The sequence below is a fragment of the Akanthomyces muscarius genome, chromosome 3, assembly GCF_028009165.1.
Source record: "Akanthomyces muscarius strain Ve6 chromosome 3, whole genome shotgun sequence".
Classification (NCBI taxonomy): domain Eukaryota; kingdom Fungi; phylum Ascomycota; class Sordariomycetes; order Hypocreales; family Cordycipitaceae; genus Akanthomyces; species Akanthomyces muscarius.
In genome coordinates, this window is record NC_079243.1 from 3,562,859 (window position 1) to 3,583,920 (window position 21,062).

A 21,062-nucleotide genomic window follows, 5' to 3' on the forward strand; every position below is an offset into this window, starting at 1 on the left:
ATTCGTGGCGTGAGTTTACAAGTTCCTAGTTTGCTGCAAAACCTGGGAGCCGGAATCTGTCAGTTTTGGCTCTCGAGGCATTGCATGCAGAGGTGGTTGACGCGGTCGACGTTGGCTTCAGACGTTGATATGCCAAATAAATTGTCCTCCGGCAGCCAAGCGGTTATTGCAACACAGACATGTGACGCAGCAACGACGGACAAGGCAGATAGGTTTACCAGATGTATAGTATCATCAAGAGAAAAGAGGGACCGGTCCGCACAAAGGCGTTACACAAAAGGGAGATGGAACATACCGTCACCTCGCGCCGCGTGACGCATGGATCTGGTGATATCCAGGCACAATTCGATATGCTGCTCTTACGCTTCCACGCTACGATGTCGCAAAGTACGAGTATGGTATTGGGAGTGGCCAGTCTGTGGCCTCCATCGCCGTTGAATAGAATACATGTGCAGACAAGAGTATGTAACTTGCATCAGGTCATCATCGTGTCATGGCAGCCGCACGAGGGGCCCTCGTGATGATGGTTTTTGGCAAGGTTGTTCGGTCTCGACCGGGCCATCGCAATCGCCAGCAGCAAAGAAAAATTAAAGCCGAGCTGACAATGTGTAAATAGTATTGGCGGTCTTGGAATTGTTTAGTTTAGTTGAAGAAGAAGGAGAAAAAGGAAAAAGCGGTCCAGCAAATCGTCAAAGTGTGAAAAGGCTGGCCGTGGGCGGGGCGGTGCCGCTGTATCACGTGATGCAATGGTTTCTTTTGCACACCAGGTGCTGTACAGTGCCCGCACAGTGCATACTAGACAAAGTTTGCCCGTGCGCAGCTTGCGGCGTGAACTCGGTGGACTGTTTAGTGAACTATCCACCGTCTGACACCAACTGCAGGCCATTCCCCCACTGAAAGCCTGCACTGTGCTGCACCAACCGTATTGGGTGTGGTAATACAGAAAAGCTGTGGCACTCAGTCCACGCCCAGGCTTCTTGCCTTGTCTTTCAGGCTGCGCGTTTTTGCCCACCGTTCCCTCGCCCATCTCCGCCTCCGTCCGTCGCCCGACGCTGCCATAATACTGTCATCAAACCTCAACCCTTTGGCTGTCGCGAGCATCCCGCCCTTGTTACGACGCCGCGCCGCCTGCGAACCGGAGCAGAATTCTCTGAACCCAACCCATACAATCGTTTTATCTTATTCTTCCAGCGTTTCGCCTCCGCCGCTAACCCGCGTCAACGAGACGAACCGCTACGACACCGCGCATTCGACGCCTTTTCTTGGCGGCTGCTCAGTACCGCGCACGACTTGCCGCCGAAATTCATCGACGTGTTGCCAAACGGTGCCCGCGTACGATATCTCAGCCGTGCTCTTTCAAGCCAGAGCATTTTTCTTTTTCCCACCCCCGTCTGTCCCCGAAAACGGCTCCGACCCTTTGACGGAAACCCTCAGCAGTGTATGACGGTCGATAGCTGAAGGAAAAGGCTCTGCCTAGTCCAATCCGCTTTTGCCAGCCGGCAAATTTGGCGCGACACTGTTTTCCTTTGCCGAACCCATCCTCTTTCTCCTCGCTTTTGTTCGATTCCCTCTTTGGCCTCCGAGGTGAAACTTGAGCGAGAGACCGCGAGATGTCGTTCCACCCGCAGACCCCACAAAGCCCTTCGCAAGCATCACCAGCCACGCACCCCGACTTCATGACCACGGCCAAATCCGCCTCCGCAGGCCCGACGACTCTCCCTACACCCGCACACAGCGTCACCGGCAGCATCTCCCACCAGTCCGACATTGCGATGGCCGACGAGTCCCCCCACAAGCGGAAGCGCCCGCTCGACGATATCGGTGAGCGTGACCAGAAAAAGGTTCAATACGATCACAGACTCGGCATCGAGGACCTGCATCTTGATGTCGGGCCCAAGTATATGCTGCTCCAAAGAAGTAAGGAACCCACCTGCTGCACATTCCCTTTTCCGTCCTTCGCTTTTGGGTGAGAAGCAAGGAGACGTCAGCTGCGTGGCAAACTTTTTACAGTGAAGAGTATTTGTGTTGACAATGCCGTTTTGCCACAGCTTACGAGGACCAACTCCCGCTACTGACTGGGGATTTGTACGAGGAGTTTGACCTGGCAGAACTAGCGGCAGAAGTGGCGAGAGAGAAGCCCAACGGTGAAAAGAACGCACTCCGCAAGACGTACAAGGGTCACATCAAGCGCCTGGGCGTTGCGGGACAGTTTGACGTGCAGAAGAAGAAGGAGGATGCGCCCTCGGATTTCCTCGCCATGATGCAGGTACCTGATCTGGAGTGGAGTGTGCACCAGGTCAAGGGCCGTGAAATTGGCGACGGCCTGTCCGAGGTCACGACGGCTAGCCTAGCCCGCGCCATGACTCTCTCCAAGGGTCCCATTGCGCGGTCTGTCTGGGACACCTCTGTCCTCGGAGATATGGCTCCCAAGAACATTGGAGACGCGAGCAAGCCCGCGACGGCCCCCGCCAAGCCAACTGCACCCAACACTCCCATGGCCACGACACCGTCCGCGGGCGCGGCGACGGACCGGCCCAGGGGACCTCTGGCGCCCGGCACGGATCCCTTGCGGCCTCGCAGAAACATCAAGAAAAGGACGTATGGTGACAGCAGCTACGAGGGCTATGGCGAGGGATTCCCCGACGACGATGGCGGTGCCGACACGGGGTACTCGACTGGAGAAGGTGAAGGCGGGCAGAAGCGTAGGAAAAAGGTGAGTCTTTTCCCAATATATCCGCAAGCAACGACGCCGGCATCTCTAACCAGCGCATCAGAGCTCGGGAGCCACGCCTCCATATCCGCCCGTGCGGCAGCACAGCTACGGGCCTGGCATGGTAGGGGCATAGAGCCAGCTTGACTCGATCCATTGCCCTTTTTCATGTCGACTTTCGATACTCATCTTCAGCATCGGCATCCGCATTCCATCCGCATTCCATGACACATTATTAAAGACAAAAAAAGCACGGGAGACGCGAGACAAGCTGCACGATTTTGTACACGGCTATTTCTCCTTTACTTGTTCCTTATTCACGACAACACGATGGGGAGTTTACGGCCTCTTCTTTCCGTACTGGCTTTTTTTTTCTCACTAGACGCCAAAGTCGCTTGTCTCCATGGGTTTACACTGCCGGTTCCTTCTTTTCCCCCTATTTCTTGCAGAATTGTTTCGCCATCTTGGACCTCGTTCCTAGGTTCACTGCCCCAGGGCTCGATGAGAAGTCGATACTTGTTTTCTGTTGTCTTTATATCTTTTTTTTTCTATCCTTTGTTCATTAGCATGGCGTTTGGGGACAAAAATTTGTTTTTTGAGTTTTCTTTTATGCTTCCTTCTCGCTGCGCTCTTTTCTTTCCTTTTTCAGAAAAGACGCAGAAACAAGAGATAAAGGGAGGAGGCACTCCTCCCGAATTTCTACGAGAAAAATTGCATGGGATGTACCAGAGCTTCGTCTTTTTTTTTTGGCTTCTTTTTAATTGGTACTCAAGAAAGCTGGTTGTTTCATGTTTCACGCTGCTTTTTGGCCTTTTGTTTTTCGTACCTTCCTATGCCATTTTCTTATATTTGGTCATCTTTTTGCTGCTGCTGCTGCTTCTTCCATCCTTAGTCTCCGTCGCCCGTTTGTACGCTTCATGCAAAGGCACCGGGAAGTAAGCTGTTTATTCGTAGAGGAGGGAGCAAGCAAGCAGGCGACGACAAGAGGAAGATGAAAATCACTTTTTTTTTTTTTTTCGCTTGATTGGTTATATATTTTCCTTACGAGTCTTTAGATACCAGCACCATGTTGTTCATCTTTTATTTTTGAGACAAACATACTAGAAAAAAGAAAAAGTTTCAAAAAATCGTTTTCCAAAAATCGTAGACTGCTGATGCGTAGTCATGTCATTTTACACCTCGGCTCTCACTACACAATAATGTGCTCTCACTACAAAGGCTCAATCCGCTAGTTACTCTACGCGATTCAGAGATTACTTGGCCATTGGCAAGCATAGCTCATCACCAGCTTCATCCACGGGCAATACAGGTTCTTCCTTGGATGCAGTCACGCAAGAAGTATAAAAAAAAATTCAAGCCAAAATGCTAGAGGGGAATTTTAAACTAAAACGCTCACAGTACCTATCATTACCACATTATACATAAAGCAACAGCTCCAAATCCCATCCTAGAATCTATACTTTCTTCTTGTCGATATATCCTTTCATTTGTCATGTTACAAGATTTTCCCTGGTTTCCCCCTTTCTCATTGGGGCGGTAGATCGCCAAAGTTGCCATTCTCAACAGAGGGGTACGCGCCACCGCTCATCTCGGCCCAGTTCCAGTCCAACGTCATGGGCAGCGCAAAGAGATCCTGCGGAAGGATCGGCTGATGGAAAGGCGCATCCAAGGACATGGCCGATGGGTCGCCTGTGAAGCCACCCATGCCGTCAAAGGAGTCGAAGTCACCGTTCTGTGGAAGCTGCTGCTGCTGCTGTTGTTGCTGTTGCTGCTGTTGCTGTTGCTGTTGCTGGTGAAATTTCTGTTGCTGTGTCTGTAGCGGGGTATCGTGGTTGGGGTTGCCGTTCCGAGGCGACTTCTGGTCTTCCGCAGGTGACGTCGCCGCGACAGGGCCCCACGACGACGAGCGCTGGGTGCGTACAGGCGGCGACAGCTCTTCCATGGTCGTAGGGATGGGGACCTCGGACGTGTCAAGGTTCTTCGAGTTGCCCTTGACTTTTCCGTCCGTGCGGCGTTTTCGCCGAAACGATTGATCGCTCTCGGCCTTGTCAACGACGAGCTTGGCGATACGCACAAACTCAGAGCAGACGCCAAGCATGCGATGGACGCCACCTTGTTCTGCTTCTTGGCCAAGCATGGACAGGAACCTGACGACCAAGTCCATAAGGCGTGTGTCGGTTCTGGCGCGCGTGTCGAGCGGATTCTGGAGAATGTTTCCGAAAAGCGTTACCAGAGCGGAGACGGGAAAGTAAAGGATCAACCTGGGTATTGTTAGCTCTATTTCGTGAAAATCTTCGGCCATAGTTGCTTTACCAGACACAAGCAAAGTCGCCCTGCGGTACGTATTTCAGCAGAGAAATGGAGGCTCTCGCAGCAGCTGTGGAGAGAGCAGCGGAAGAAAACACGCGAGGGTTCAGGGGTCGCGCGTTGAGGCCTTGAATGGCGTAGTTGGCCAGTCGACTCGTCCAGTAGCCATGATGAACCGACATGCGGTGGATCGTCGTGAGGCAGTTGTAGTATGCAAAATGCAGCATAACAACGTGCAGAATCAAAGGCGTGTGAGATGCCTTGATTTCGTGTTCAGGACGGAACTCAATTGGGATGCCATCCTTCCAGTCTTCTAGCTGTTGGTCCAGTTCGCCAATTGTGTTGAGGAGCTGTCCGTCGGACTGCTTGGTGGCCTTTGTCGAGTACAATCGCTTGTATACACTGCTCTCGATGGTGGCAAATTCGCAGATGACGCGGAAAAGATTCATCTTTCCCTTTCCGTCGGCCAGGGGAATGTTTCCGATATTATCGTCCGGGTCAGCATCTGGCAAGTCGACATTCATGTCGTCGTCGTCTTGGGCAGGCGGCCGACCAGATCGTAGGCAAAGGTCCTTGTCGAGCATATAGGCGATCCAAAACACTCGCTTCCGCTGCTCAATCTCAATGGGGTTGAGATTGAACCCGGATCCCCGTTTGTGCAGGCCTATGCTGTGGGCTAGGCGGATGGCAGCGGCCACGAGCAGAAACGAAGGCTGGGGGTTAGGAGTGCCCTGCATGAAGAGCGCCATGCCCAGCAGAGCTTGGACGGAGAGGAGGTCTGTATTGCGCATGGTCAGTTCGGAAAACACGCCCATGGCATTCTTCAGGTAGGCCCAGGCCTTCTCGTCTTCTTCCTGCGGCACAAGGTTGCTCATAACACGAAGACGGTGAGCAATGGCCAGCGCACAGTTCAGGCTAGCCCACCACCCGGACCCCTGGTAGGGATTGGATGAGTACTGGCGCTCGACAAGATGCATAAAAGTTGGCTGGTGAAAGAGTGGAAACATGCAGTTGAAGTTTTCGAAATAATCGGTAAGCAGGGAGAGGGCCTCTTGCTTGGGCGGGAGTGGTCTGAAGATGGGACGTTGGAAAAGGTCGCCAAAGACTTCGGGCTTCCAGTTGGTCCACTTGTGGTCGTCGACGGAGACTTCAGAAATCATTTCCTGGAAGGAGTCGTCACCGGTTCTGTTGTTGACCCATTGAATACCCTTGGGCGAAAAGATGGAAAATCCCGATGATGAGCCTGCATCGCGTTAGTTGGTGGACCAGGCCAGCGAGTTCACGAGGAGACGCACCAATGTAGCGAGTCTCTCCGCTCTGGTTGGTGACGAGTGAGCACATCATTTCCGAGAGCGCCTCGACTTCCTGTTGCTCTTCGTCGTCGCTCTCTCTCGCCCGCCTATCTTCTGCGGAGAGGCCCGACTTGCGCCTCTCTGCGGGTTCTTTGGGTTCTTTCCCTGGAGAAGCAAGTGAGCTCTGGGGCGTAGAGTTGTCGGCCTGTAGAGGCGAAACGGGTGGGCTGTTTGAAGCAGTGGCGAGGGAAGCATGTCTCGACTTTTCTTGCAGCTTCTTTTCGAGAGAGCCCAGATCGGTGCTTGGGTCGTCGTCATTCAACACACCTTTCATGTGTAAGTTCATGTTGTTTACGCGCATGATTGCGCGACTCTGTGAGACGGACGTACCTGACAGGCGTAGCAGCTGCTCCATACGGCCGAGGCGGTTCTCGAGGCCTTCAATGTATTTTGCGCTACAGGTGGGCAACTAGTCAGCGCCGGTGTCACAGTCGCGAGAGAAGTTTGATGGTGGATTTACCCTTTGGGTGGGCTGCGCTTCTTCTCGACCTGCGTAAAGGCGCAGTCGGTCTTGTAAGTGGTGCAGTTTGTGCAGGCGGGGAGCTTGCCGTCGCACTTGATCTTTTTCTTGCGGCACATGTCGCAAGCCTACGATTTTCGCGACGTGTTAGTCGGAGACGCTCTTTCTTGTCGCATCAGGGCCACGGCGGACGTGGCGCCGTGGATGGTAGGTAGGTACTTGCCCTGGCGATGCGGCGTCGCTTTGCGTCGTTGGAATCTTCCAAGAGCAGCTGGGCATCGGAAAACATGTGGGCAGTCATGTCGGGCATGTGCGCCATGTTGGGCATGCCATCCTGGCTGTAGGAGCCAAAGATTTGCGGCGGCTGGTTCATCAATGGCGGGCCAGAGCCGGGCATCTGGAAGCCGATGTGGTCCATGGCGGCGGCTGGAGGGGGCGGAGGAGTCGTGGGGTCACAATGCGCGCCTGGAAGGCGAAGCAGACGAGGCGGCTATGAATCCAGAGCTGAGTGTAAGAAGACGGTTGCGGTAGCGTAATTGGATTTTGCCGAAGCGTGCACAGTGATGGCGGACAGGCTCAGCGTCGCGGCTCGAAATCAGCCTTGCTTTTTTTTTTTTTTTTTGGATGTTGCTCGTTTGCGGGCGGAGTGAGTGTGGTGGTGGCGGGGGAGCAGCGGCGAGCTTCCTGGATATACTGGTGGATGGGTTGGCGGCGGCTCTGTTGAGCGATTAGGTATGCTGTGTGGAGGCAAAGGCTATCGAGAGCGTTGGCCAGTCGTAATCATGTCGCAATGAGGCTTCTGGAACGATTGTCTGCAAATAAATGCTGGATTGCGTAGCAGTCAGGAGGGGAATTAGAGAACGGGCGAGCAACGAAGGGTAGGTATATGGAAGGAGAAAGAGACTGGATGGACGGAAGAGGCGGACAGGCCGGAGTTGGGGATCGAGGGCCATCGACTCAGGCAGCCAGTCGCAGCGCAGTTGTGCCGGTATTTTTTGGTGCTTGTTTTTTTTAGCACCTGCAGCGAGTGTGTGAGCCTGCGTTAGCGCACTCCATCCGGGGAAGTCGCAGGGCCTGAGAGGCGCTGGAGAGCGTCGCGGAGTGAGTGGTGTGCTTCTGACGGCCGCCCGCTGCTGCTGCTGCTGCTGCTGCTGCTGCTGGGCGTGTTGGGGAAAAGAGAGTTTCCACGCTGGACCGGGGGGTTTACCTGGGGGTCTCCCTGACAGCTCTAGGTACAGGTGTGTATCACCGCAGACGCTAGCCCTGCGGAGGCAGGCGGAGAGGCTCAGCGAAAGCAGCAGCAGCAGCACACCTTTGAGCCAAGGTGAGGACCCGAATGCGCTAAACGAATTGCGAGCTTGGTTTCCCAGTTGCGGAGAGAAGCTGCCGCCTTTGCTATCAGCGGAGGTGGCGGGAGGAAAACCAAAAGTACTGTGCTGTGCTGTGCTGTGCTGGCACCCCAGGTCATGCTCGACACGCTGAGACTCGGCCTGTAGCGTCCTTTTGCTGGGCGGCCCAGAATCTCAGCAGCGGGAGAGACAGTGCCTTGCTACGGGTCGAGCTGTAGGCAGATCATCAGGTGCCGAGCACGCTCGACTGCGTCCGGGTATCGAGCTGCGATTTCTCTTGTTGCTCAGCCTCTTGGCATAAATCATGAACCATATGTACTCGTCTTAATTGCCTATGCTATTCCTCGCACCACCGTTGCGGCTATCGACAGATGCCCAACGACAAACCAAGGGGGCCGCCAGGCGCCGTCTTTGAAACTCCAACGGGTTAAAACTAGGCTTGTCGCGAGATTTGTGATGGCCGCATGTTGAACCCTTGCGCATCCGTCTTCCGCTGTGGGCTGCTTTGTGGGTGCTTTTTCAATCGTTGAACCTGTCTTGATTAGTATTCTAGCACCAAAAAAAAAGGGAACCCCTTTCGTGTTTCTCCTATGACGAAATGCCACGCCCTCGAGAGTGATGCCATCATTCTGATTTCATTTATTCCCCCCCCCTCTCTCCGCACAAAGAGGCAAAATAACTACTTTGCTACTTTAGTTGTGCGGATACTTGTCTGGTCCTGGTCCTGCCTTGGTCGATTGACTATTGCCACTTAGCACGGTCCTATTCTTGGCTCTTCTCATTTTTCCCCTCACGGTCATAACCCCCACCCCACATCCCATATATAGGGTAGTGGGAATTTGTTGAATATCGGTACCGTCAAACAATGAATCAGAATGGCAATTGATGGACATGAAATTCATCCCGTCCATAGATGATCATCTCAAATGCAACAAAGAACAGCCTTGAATGCGTGCATCCAATCTGTCTAGACAAGTGGACAATAAATCCGTGTCATTTCTTCCGAGCACCTTCTCCAACCCCGACGATCACCATCAATGCGGACTGCAACGCCACGCCACACCACCAACACTGACCCCCATTGACTCTGTGATGTGCATTGCTGTGTTACTTTCACTGCAGGATCACCAAGACCGCAATGCTTGCTGCCAAGCATGAGCATCAACCAGACCTGAACAAGAGACGCGTTGCAAGCCTCAATAGGAAAACCGACCCAGTTTCTTTCCCTCTCGGCGATCCATCTTGCATGCAGTCATGCCGCGGCGCGTGGCTGCCACCACATTACCAATCCGACGCTGTCAGAAAAAAAAAGGTTACTGGTACAGGCAGCGGGGAGCGACAGCCGTGCAGACAATACGAGTACGACGCACGGCTGTTGAGCCGCCTCTTGATAGCAATTCTCCGACCCAGTAGCGCTGCGCACCACACCTCGTCCAGACTCCAACTCGAGAAAAGATAGCCAAAGATAGTCTACAGTGAACAAATAGAAATGATCAATGGTGGCAATTCTTTCCGTAGCACTCAATGTCTTGGGGTTGTCCAGTTGCGACAACGCATGTCTGGCTGCCTCTTTCTCCGCACGCCTAGATCCTAGGTAGTAGGCACTCAAGTACTGTCCACCACCTCTGGCCTATGTAGGTACCTAGGTACGGAGTACATACCGTACGATACCATTGGAGGTATTTGAAATAAGCAGACAAGACCTGCCCACTTTATAACTACCGGGTCCTTTCATCCATAACCTGCAGCCATTTTTACCATATTTTTTTCACATTTATTTCTTCGTGATTTGGGCCGTGTCTTGGCACTATCCGCTTCGCGTAAACGTCGATAAAAATGATTCCACATCACCTTGCGCCTCAAAGGCTGAGAAAACGCCCGACATCCTACTTCAGACGTTTCACTGGCGGCGGACGCCCACCGCCCCCACTTTACACTGTGTGCGCGCGCACCCACCACCCCCAACTCCGACCTCCTCTCCCCCCGCGGCGGTCCTTTGTCTAGGTACCTAATTGCCAAGGTAGGTACCAGTAGTATAGCCGACAGGACGATAATCTGCGCATGAATATATATCGACACCTCTCAGAATGAACGTGTCGAGCTTGAAACAGGGCTGTGCAAAACGTTCGCTCGACCTGACATTACTTGACAACTACAGCCCAACCTCGGCACATGTTTTGCAAAGGACAAAAGGCTATATCTACTTAGCACCACCATCTATCTCGCTGGTGGGCTTCCCGCGCGCACAACTCGAGCTGCGTCCCGATTCCCGAACATGTCTGAAACGCATCCGAATCACACACTCCATCGTCGCTAAATTTTGTCCTTTGTCCGCTCGCCGCCTTCCTCCGCTTGTCAGCGACACATAAAAAAAAAAAAAAAAAAAGTCCGATTGTCAATAGTTGCCGGCCGTGTGCCCCTTGTACCCCATCGCTGCGCCCGTCACGTGTGGCAGCGTTGCGGACAACGTGACGACGGTTTTTGCATAAACCGTCAACTTGAATAACCCACGTAATCTTGTTCCATGTAACTCTTTTGTCTTCTAGATATCGACAGTTCAACAGCCAATAACCTCATTGTCTGAGGCTGCAATTACAAATACCGCTCCACCAACTCTTTCACGTCGGACGGCGTTGCACACAAGTCGCACCACACCCAGTCAAGCTTCATACTATGTTGCGCACAAGACAATTCAGGGTAATTAGAATTTTGCTCTTTTCTTTTCAACTATGTAAGCCTCCTCTCCTCCTGCTTCGCCGCCAAATCCAATGTACATTATATCAAAAATCGCATGCGATATTGGATAGTGGAATCCAGTACCGTTGCCTATAACCCCATAGAAACGCCAAATTCAACAAAGCTAAAGTCAGAATATAAAAAAAGTCTGGTGGTATGACAAGGACCGCCTGGCCCAGTGACATCCAAGACTGTCCCTGCTGGGAAGAAGACGCTGACAGAATGTGTCGCAAATAAATATGGAAAAATGTGAAAACCATGTACAGGTCGAAGAAGAAAAGATGCCAGACAAGATGAGATAAATGGTAAGAAATGCTCGTGGTATAGTTGCTTTTGGAAATCAATCATCATATGCTCTCCTGAAACCGTGAGCTGGATCCTCGCGCGCTGCCGCTAGACCCAGGGCGTCTGGGCGGCGAGTCGTTTTTCCCCATCGACGGCGGCGACGGCAGAGGGTCGGCAAACGGGTTCGCTTCCGTCACTGGCGTGCGCGCAGGTCCCGATCGCATGATCGGCACGCCGCTTATCGGCCGCATGGGAGTGCCGAGTGCAAAATGCTGATCGCCACGGTTGAATGGTTCCGAGGAATTTGACAGCTGGCTCATCGTGCTTTCACGCGGATCCGAGTATCCGTCGCCGCCAGTGTAGAGAACAGAGGGCAGCTTGCGGCCCGACACGCGATAAAAGCCTCGTTCGCCCCCGGAAGGCACCTCCAACATGTCGGACGATCCAGCGGCGGGGCCCCTCGATTGGCGTTTGCCGGTCAAGGCCGCGAACGCCGCAGTGACTGATGAGGCAGCACCGTTACGCTCAGCCGTCGAGTTGGTCGCATCGCTTCCCGAGGCGGGCAAAGCTGCGAAGCCAGGAGCGTCCCTGTTACTGGGCAGCGATCCCCTGTCCTTCTTCTTCCTGTAGCGAAGAGCAAGCATGACCAGCAGGGCGATGAAGGCCACACCAGCGATACTTCCTACTACGCCTCCGACAATTTGCTTTTGCTGAGTCGTCAGCGGATCGCTGCCAGACGTGGAAGCGGTAGAAGACGGTTCAGTGCTGCCGGCAACCGTGGGGATGACCGTTGGAGAGTTCCACGTCGAGGTTGGGGTTGAGCTGTAAGTGGATGAATACGACGACCAAGCCAGCGTGTCAGTGTCCGTATCCGTGTCCGTCAAGGTCGAGCTTAAGCTCGCGCTTGAGCTCGAGGTGGAGAGGAGATGAAAGTCGGAGAGTGTTGTAGAAATGTTGTAGTTGGACGACTGGGTAAATGTAGTCGGTCTAGTTGTCGAATTAGATGGACTGGCAAAGGCAGTCGCATTGCCCCAAGCGGTTCCGTTGCTCGTATCCGACAGGGTGGGAAAGCCGGAGACGGACGACGGTGGAATCGGAGCTGAGCTAGGCTGCAACGAGGTCGAGGTCGTGTGATGGGTAGACGTGGTAGTAGACGGCGTGGACGATGAGTCGCTTCCCAGTCCAGGGAGAAGGCTGCTCGGGTTCACGGCAATCGTAAAGGCAGGACCGGATTGCGAAATGGTCTTGCCTGAGCTGGGGTCGACAACGACGGTATTCGGGGTAGCATACTCGGTAGAGGTCGAAATGGGCGAGCCAGAGTAGTCGACTACTTGGACTATAGAAACGGTCTGGACGACCTGGGTGACGTATGAAGCGGCATCGTCAGCGCGGGCAGCGAGAGCAGCGTCCACGGCGGCGGCGAGGGGACGAGCTTCCAGCGACGAAGAATCGCTGGATGCCCGGTCGTCTAGATCGGACTCGGCGCTGACGGAGTTTGGTGCTGGCGATGCAGCGGTATTAATAAGTGGTGCTGGGTGTTGTTGGTCGCTGTCGCTGTGGTTGTCGTCGCTGCCGTCTCGGTGGCGGGTATGGCCATGTGCATGCGGGTGGTGGGCGTGGCGATGGGCCTGCAGATGGGTGGCAGAACGAGCGTGTGAAGTTGATTCCAATGATGGCGAAGGATCGACAGAATGGGACTCACGGGCCTGAAGGAGTGAAGGCCCATGAAGATGGTTAGTCATGATGGCGACTCGTCAGTGGGCGGCGCAGCTACGGCCAGGTGATCGTATCTGCTGGCTGCGGGGGCTCTTGGCTGACGACGTAGTGTTCTATTTTTCGACACGCGCCAGGGGCATCATGATCTAACAAACAGGGCGGAGTATCGACGTCGACGTGCTGTAGCTCTGTTGGACTTCTCAGGCGCTGAAGCTAGTCAGGCAGTCTGCCTTGGAAACTGGCGAGGAAGAAGCACTAGTAAATAGTCTGCGTGACCAAAAGTTTTTCTTGCGTCCCGTATTGCGATGGATTTGCGCTCGAGTCGTGCGTAGAGTTTTGCGGTCGCTGTACCGGTCGGACACTAGTCGAAATGATCGCTAGCCGGATGGGATAAAAGTACCGAAAAGAATAAAAGAAAATAAAATAAAAGAGCGAATAGCGACGTAAATGTCGAAAACCTAGCAGTCTACCAACAGCGTCAATGGCATGAACATGACGAGCAACCCAGACGCGAAAGGTCGAGATGAACTGGAGAGGAGGAAGAGAGGAAGAGAAATGCAGGGACCGACGAGAGAGAAGGGTAAATAGAAAGTACCTAGGTAGGCACCTTAGCTCCAGCGCGCAGGAAATGAACCGGGTGGGAGGCTGTAGGGGCTTGATGTGGCGGTGCGTGCTGGACGGTGCAGTGGGCTAACCACTGAAACTGGAACTTGACAATGGGAATTTTAGGTGCACATGGTGGATTGAACGGGCAGATGTTGCGGCACGGGCCTGGCGCTACTATTCTGCTCGCTGCTTTTTCTTATCATCTTTTGTTCTGTCTGGCTTGTACTCTCTTTGTTCTGGACCTGCGTCTGGCAGTCTCGTGTGTGCTTTGTCTTTTTGGTGCGACGAACGATGTTGCGAGGCGTGGGAGCTGGCTGGGGGAATGGTGTGTCTTCATTTCCCTCATTTCCTTGAGCCCCATCGACGGCTCCGAAAAGGCTTCCAGGCCCCATCCGCCCACACACGCCGCAACCTATTAATATGAGCAGTGGACAGCGGCGCAGGGGTGGCGGCCAATAAAAGCCGGTCGGGCCAGGGCCGCGGGCCAAACAAGCCTAGCGTTGGATGCCAAGCGAAAAATACGGGCAGCCGGCCGCCTGGCCCCAGCAAGATTTAGTGCCGCCAGCTGCAGGCACAGACAAAGAGAGTGCCAGGCTCCCTTTTATTACTGGGTACCTATAAACATAACGTTAGAACTTGTTTGACAGGCCCGACAGGCACCGGCAAACAGGGCTTGTTCGTCTTATTTTAGCGGCCATCCCACCCTCAGGCTTTCTACCAGTCTTCTGAAACCTTTTGCTTTGCCTTGACTCCTGCTCTCATCTGCAATCTGCAACCACACAACGTGCGCCGACAGTGATCTGCAACGCAAACAATCGTTGACGGTTTGTTTCTGCATGACACGCTACTCAGTACATCTGCCACCCCATTCGCTGCTGTCCAAGCGGCACCTGCGAAACCACTTTATGCGACTGCGATTCTTTGTGCAGCTCCTCCGCACTCCCGTAGCACAAACAGGCGGCAGCTGAAGCTTTTACTGGTACATGCCAGTAATAACTTGATAAATGAGACGCCACGCCGCGTGTGTCTGTTGATGACCACTTACCCGTAAACACGGACCTGATGGTGAGCGCGTCGCTGTACCTCAACCATCGTCAATGTGGTTCGTTTCGCGCCGCTGTCTCTTCCAGGAACGGAGCCTCTCGCCAGCATTGCTCTTTCTCGGCCCGTCAGCGCTGCCCATGGTGTCGCTAGCACTAGCCAAGCCGCTAGCACCCAAACCACATTCCAAGTTGCTGCCATCGCCAGAAGACGAAATTTCCTGATACTACGCGCAAGAATTGATGACGCGCAAATACAACGCTTCATCAAGCTGCTATGTCGAGACACGCGTGCTTCCCTGTCCCTGATGCAGCTGTACTCAACCCAGCACGCTCAATGGCCAGCCAGCATATGACAGCTGCAACCGTGCCCACCAGCTGGTCCTTGAATTTACGACCTCATATCCTCTATTCGTATTGCGGCATATCCTTTTATTGTTGTTGTCTTTCTTCTTTGCTTCAGCGCTTCTGCCTCTGTTTCAAGTTGATTCCATTGGTCCGGAATTATTTGTATTCCCATTATGCATTTTATGCCACCCTGCACAATTCATAAGAAAGTATTGTTTGCTCAGGCGGATATTGGTACAAACATGCACACTTTTACCAGCTTGCCAGCTGTCAATTCCCAGCCAGCTGCCGGCTGCGCAGCCACAGCTCTTCGTTTGCCTCTTTGTCTGTAGCCAGCTGTGCCACACATCTTTCTGTTAGCCAGATGCACTGCTGACGCAGCGTTGCTCTATCAGCTTGACGCTTGCTCAGCCACTCTCTGATTCGTAGTCTGTTGTCACCTCCCTGCACAGGATCCGACAGCATGCATAATCAGAATTCTAACTCTCCATCGCCCAAGTCTTTAATGATACGGAGTGCCTTTCTCAACCTTGGCCCCATCCTCCTTCTCTCCCAACAGTGCCAATATCAAATCGCGGGTCAGCTTGAGACGCAACTTGGTGGGGGTAAAGCTGTTCTAGCGCCCTTCTAGCCAGCCGGCTGCGTCCAACGTCGGCATTCAACACCCTGGCCAGCAATATGCTCATGATCATAGCTGCATCCCCGACCATGTCTCAATAGCATTCGACCTCAAACAAGTATAATCTACCAGCGGCTTGTATAAGCCTAGTCACAACATGACGGCGCCTCCTCCTCTGCCGCCGCGACAACTACGTCGACAGCCCACATCTCCAGCAACCCCGCCCCAACGTCCAAATGATGGCCTCTTGGCGTCTTCTAGTATCGGGATTGGCTATTCCACCAACTTGGATGCTTCAGACCCCAGAACGTCGTCGTCTCAGTCGTTGATAGCACCCGCGACAGAGTTTGATACCCGGCGCTCGCTGCTCGTCGTGTACATTCACGGCTTCTATGGCAATGATCAGTCCTTTAGATCCTTCCCAGCGCACGTACATGCTTTCCTCACCGAGCTTCTGTCCGAAACACACATTGTTCATTCAAAAATATACCCTCGTTATAAGACCTACAGAGCTATTCAGGTTGCAAGGGATAACTTTAGTGCCTGGCTCGAGCCGCATGAGTCTCCCACTACTGATGTCATTCTTGTTGGTCACTCCATGGGAGGCTTGCTGGCTGCAGAGGTTGTTTTGATGGTAATATACCCTTGCCTCTATACCGATTTGAATGCCAGCTGACTTGTGACATTCAGCCTAATCGCGATCCGCATCTCCATCAACCATTCAAGCACCGAATACTGGGCACCTTGTCTCTGGATTCGCCATTTCTAGGCTTAAACCCCGGAATAATCGTATCCGGATTGTCAAGTCTGTTCCAGCCTGCGCCAAAGACTGACAAGGAGACTGTGGGCTCTGCGTCTCAGTCCTCACTCGGCGTAGACCCGTCTGCGAGCGACCTACAGCTGCCGCTATCTGAAATTGCATCCAATGCCTCTACCACATCATCTCCACCAGTTCGACCGAATGAGCTCTATGACCCTCCCTTCTTCAATGATGTTCCTTTTAGAGAGAAACCACTGCTCTCAAGACTGCGGCACTTTGCTTCGAAGCACAAGACTGAAGGCATATTTAACGCTATAGGCAATCACATTATTTCTCATCTGGAATTTGGTGGTTGTATAGCTGATTATCCAGAACTTTCTGCTCGGTACAAGCGGATACGAGCTCTGGAGGATGTTGATGAGCTTAAAGCAATCTCTGAAGGCCACCCGCCGGCGGCGCACAGACGTGTTCGATTTGTCAACTATTACACGCTGTCGCCGGGCCGTCCCAAGCCATCACCTCAAATGGGTGGCTTATCGGCTGGCAATCTGCCGCTTTCGACGCTGAGCTTGGATGATTTAGAATCGCAGGACGAGAAAGTCGGCGAATCTGTGGTAAAAGCCGACTCACATCCTAGTCCTGGCGCTGAACAGCTGTCAGATGCGAATCGTGCAGCGATTGATGGTGACTCGGATGGAGGGGGTCTTTATGAGGCGGAAGATCTCAAGCCAGAAACAGATGGAAAGTCAATCGCCAACAGAGCATCAGGTGATGACGATGTAGATGACAATTATGATTCGGACAACGAGAGCCACGGCTCTATGCTCCATCTTGATCCTGTCCCGATCCTCGACGAAGATGAGGAAGAGGACGAAAAGCTGGAAAGACCAAGAACGGAAGCAGAGGACGAGAAGGATAAAGGGGACAAAAAGTATGAAGAGGACGAAAAGACAAAAAAGGAAGAAAAGGCAGAAACAGAAGAAGGCACCATGGGAGCACATCCGATTGCCACACCATCCGCCAAAGAAAGCCAGCCAGATCTCGACCTCGACCTCGCTCCTATCCCGCCCGAGCCTGAAGAGCCAACGCCTCCCGACCTGACCAAGTACACGGACAAGGACGCCCGCAAGCAAGCGGAAAAGGAAGCCAAGCGCCAGCAAAAGGCCTACCAGCAGGCCGTCAAGGACCGCAGCAAGGCCATCCGCGAACGCGAGAAGCTCCTCGAGAAGCGCCGCAAAAAGTCCGCCAAGGAGGCCGAGCGGCTCGAGAGAGAAACCAACAGGGAGATGCAGGGGCTGCTGAAGCAGAAGCAAGCAGCGGAAGCGGCCGCAGCGGCCGCTCAGCAAACCTCCCACGATGGTGCGCCCGAGACCACGCCACCACGACCCGCCCAAGAGCAGCCCAGGAAGCTGCGCAAGTTCTGCACGCTCCCAGGCAAGGCCCGCGGGCGGCGCGACCCGGCGTGGGTGGACGTCTACATGGCCGACGTGGACGAGGTCGAGGCGCACTGCGGGCTGTTCGCGCCGGGTCCGCACTACGACAAGCTCGTCGGCGACGTGGGCAGCCGCGTCATGGCGTGGGTGCACGACGATATGTCGACGAGGGCGGCCATGGCCATGTAATGGGGAGATATTTCGGCTTCCTAATGACTTGATGAACTTCTGATCCAAGGTATATATATACATATATAGCCACCATACACATAGATTGCCCTATCCACTACCACTACCACTACCACTACCACTATCATCTCCTGGTCGTATCCCATAGCTAGATGCCACAGTGCGTACTTAATACATTCAACTAACACGCGTCGCTATATCTTCCTGAATGGGTTCATGAAGATCAGTTTCATATGTTCATTTTTGCAGTCTATGTACAATCGATACATGGTTATGCAACTGATTTTTCCCAGTCATGTATACTAAAAAAATAAAAAAAAATAACCAAAAAAAGGCCATCCCGAGAATATCCTGGCTTTCCTTGTTTTTCCTCCATTCTTTTATGCTCCGGCTCCCAATGCTTGTGCGTCAAAAAAAAATTAAATTCATAGTCGTTATTTTTTTCTTCTTCCAAAATAAGCCAACTCATTCAGTAAAGGTCAAGCTCTCGCAACCTGGTCTCGAGGCCCTTCTTCTCACCAGAGACAGAGGCGACGCCCTCGAGGGTGGCCTCACCATCTTCCTCATCCTTGGACTCCTTCATTGTGAATTCCGTCGAGCCAAAGCTGACAACGCCCAGACGCACGAGCCGCTGCTCCGGCTGCCATTCTTTCGGTGCGCACAAGAGAGCCGTCACGAGGTGCTCTGCTAGGATGGTGGCTGCTATCGATGGCTTCGTTTCCGGGCTCGTCTCAGTTTGGCGCCAGTTTCTGCCGGTAAGAAGCATGGCTGTGACTGTGTAGTCACCATCTGCAATGGTCGCGGCCGTGCTGGGACTTGCTTCGGCGGGCGTGTGAGCGGAGCGCACGAGCAGCAGGATGGTGTCTCGTGTGGCCTGGTCAAATACATCTACAGGCTCGCCAACCTGCCAGTCATCTCCCTTTTTGGTAACCTTGACATCAAAGCAAAAAGTCTTGATTCGTAGAAAGGTAATGGGTTCTGCACGGCGAGAAATGGCCACCCCGTCAATCTCCCATGAGACCAGCAGGCCATCTGCAAAGCCCACGGAAATCTCAGTGCGAGGAGGCGCGCATAAGCCGTCGGCGACAGGTAGGGGTTGGTCGCTTGTCTGGGGTATGCAAAATGAATGCCCGCTCAGCGAAGCTGGCTGCTCTTCCCTGAGACGCCAAGACAGCCAAGTCCAGGACGGAAAGTGGGCGGCCTTGTCAAGATAACATGGCTCTAGGTCGCTGTCTGCCTGTCGACTCGACGAAACGATTCGACCAGACCACAACCAGCTCATCGCAATGGCCAGGCGGTCTGTCTGGCTGACAATCTTGACATTGGTAAATGAGTCTGGATCGAAAAGCGGCAATCCCATAAAGGTATCGACACGGGCTATGTCCCTCGTCGCATACGCTCGTGACAGTCCACGGAATGCATCGAGCCGATCTTGCGACCTAGAAATCTCACGCGTCATGTACGTTCCTATCAGATTTCGGATGTCGGCACTGCCAATACCGTCCAGGGGGAAGATGCGTCCCAACGGAAAGCTCGGGGCAAGGCGCAGCGGGATACTGATGCTCTCATGGCAGTGAAGAGCACCGCACTGAAAGTAAGCCTGGGAGGGCGTGAGGACGAGGCGGCGTCGTGCCAGGAGGCCCTCCTGGAGCGTCCAGGCATTGTTTGCCCATCGCGAGGCAGCGACTTCGACGTCAGGGCGCAACAGTGAAGTGGTGAACAGGCCACTCTCATTTTGGAGCGAAAGCTGGTCCTGGTCGCGGGGGACGCTCACGCCAGGGATGCCGTCAGCCACACCGTCACCAGCTGCGACGATCAGTGTCAACGCGGAGCGTGCAAACACCTCTCCGACCAAGTCCAGCTGCTGCCGCCTTTCCAGCTTATTTTCTCGCGGGGGGAGACAATAGTGGTCAATCCAAACAAATCGGTACCCCAGTGACAGGGTCAGTGAAAGCGAGTCTTCGAATAGCGCTGGTAGAGTTGCTGGTAACTCTGTGGACTCGGCAAAAGGCTCCAACTCCGAATCTCCAAGTGCGTAGCTGAGCGTAACGTATTCATAAGCTTGCGTCTCCAGATCTGCCGCCGCAACGACTTTGCGGCTCTCCGCGTCCACGAGCTTCAGAGGTGCTTTGCGCAGGCCGGCTAGTTTCGTGGCACAGCGTTCATCAGCGTGGTTCTCTCTGCAGTAGTTAATCCAGCAGCGCGGCAAAGATGTGTCGAGAAGCGCAGGCACAGTGCGGCCTCGTAATAAGCTGGACGGTAGCTGCTGTGATGAGGGCTGACTGGATTGTGTTCCTGTCTCGCTGCTCGCTCCGTCTTCCCGAGAAGATTCCAGATATCCCTCGACACCAGTTTCGTCCTCTGCCACACGCAGAATATAGCCGCGCGGTAGTGACTTGTTCTTCGTCGTCACTTCATACACGATCGACCTGCCAAGTTCATGCTTCTGGCTGATACCGAGTCGCTCAAATGCATGCCTGATGCGAAAGTACGGCGTAAACGTGCTAGTCGCGGACGAGTGCCGCGCCTCCGTTTCCGATTCGTTCAAGGGCTCAGAAGTTATTGGAGTTGCTGGTCCGTCAATGCCAGCGCCGGGGATGTGGCCGATCATGGCTTGGAAAAAGGTACAGTAGGGACAGTTGGACACGTCCGTGAGGGTGTGAGCCAGCGGCACCCATGGTCTCGCCTCGCCAGGTTTCCAATCAAACAGTTTCGGGAATCCGATCGCTGCACAGGGCTCACATATGAGCTGGACGTCGTCGGCAGCCGCATCTCTATTGGTAGGAGCAGCGACGGCCGGCGCCTTGTCCGTCGCTCCAGGCGCATCTCCGATCTCCTTGCCGTTGACATGCGCATTTCCAGCATTCACATCCGCGCCATTTGCATTCTTCTGGCGCGCACCATTTGTCGCATCAGGTGGCACGCCGATAACGATGCGACTGGCGCCGGTCCTGGTCCTCTTCTTCGTCGGGATACCCTTGCGCAGGCTGAGCTGGTGGTGGTCGCGCGCACTCTCCAGTCCCGGACCGGCCATGCCCTTTTGCTTGCCAGAGCCATTCTCGCCACGGCCCTGCAGGCGCCGGGGCAAGATCTTGGTAAACTTTTTCATAAATTCGGACAGTGCCAGGGGGTGGGTTTCGTCTGCCCACACC

The 21,062-nt window shown here is 53.8% G+C and overlaps 5 protein-coding genes across 5 annotated transcripts; 2 read left to right on the forward strand and 3 right to left on the reverse strand.

Moving 5' to 3' along the window:
* Positions 1–1,610: 1,610 nt before the first annotated feature.
* LMH87_002537 (uncharacterized protein) lies at positions 1,611–2,846 on the forward strand (the record flags this gene model as incomplete). The annotated part of the gene is made up of 3 exons (XM_056194009.1): positions 1,611–1,917; positions 2,049–2,713; positions 2,775–2,846. The coding sequence occupies 3 exons, from the start codon at positions 1,611–1,613 to the stop codon at positions 2,844–2,846; spliced, it is 1,044 nt and encodes a 347-aa protein (XP_056050990.1).
* Positions 2,847–4,235: 1,389 nt separating this feature from the next.
* Positions 4,236–7,247, reverse strand: LMH87_002538 (uncharacterized protein; the record flags this gene model as incomplete). The annotated part of the gene is made up of 6 exons (XM_056194010.1): positions 4,236–4,971; positions 5,024–6,260; positions 6,313–6,636; positions 6,700–6,764; positions 6,830–6,957; positions 7,053–7,247. 6 exons carry the CDS (start codon positions 7,245–7,247, stop codon positions 4,236–4,238), a joined length of 2,685 nt encoding a protein of 894 aa, XP_056050991.1.
* Positions 7,248–11,261: 4,014 nt separating this feature from the next.
* LMH87_002539 (uncharacterized protein) lies at positions 11,262–12,941 on the reverse strand (the record flags this gene model as incomplete). The annotated part of the gene is made up of 1 exon (XM_056194011.1): positions 11,262–12,941. The coding sequence occupies one exon, from the start codon at positions 12,939–12,941 to the stop codon at positions 11,262–11,264; it is 1,680 nt and encodes a 559-aa protein (XP_056050992.1).
* Positions 12,942–15,685: 2,744 nt separating this feature from the next.
* Positions 15,686–17,910, forward strand: LMH87_002540 (uncharacterized protein; the record flags this gene model as incomplete). Its single annotated transcript, XM_056194012.1, has 2 exons — positions 15,686–16,162; positions 16,219–17,910. The coding sequence occupies 2 exons, from the start codon at positions 15,686–15,688 to the stop codon at positions 17,908–17,910; spliced, it is 2,169 nt and encodes a 722-aa protein (XP_056050993.1).
* A 469-nt stretch (positions 17,911–18,379) lies between these two features.
* LMH87_002541 (uncharacterized protein) lies at positions 18,380–21,019 on the reverse strand (the record flags this gene model as incomplete). The annotated part of the gene is made up of 1 exon (XM_056194013.1): positions 18,380–21,019. One exon carries the CDS (start codon positions 21,017–21,019, stop codon positions 18,380–18,382), a length of 2,640 nt encoding a protein of 879 aa, XP_056050994.1.
* Positions 21,020–21,062: the final 43 nt, after the last annotated feature.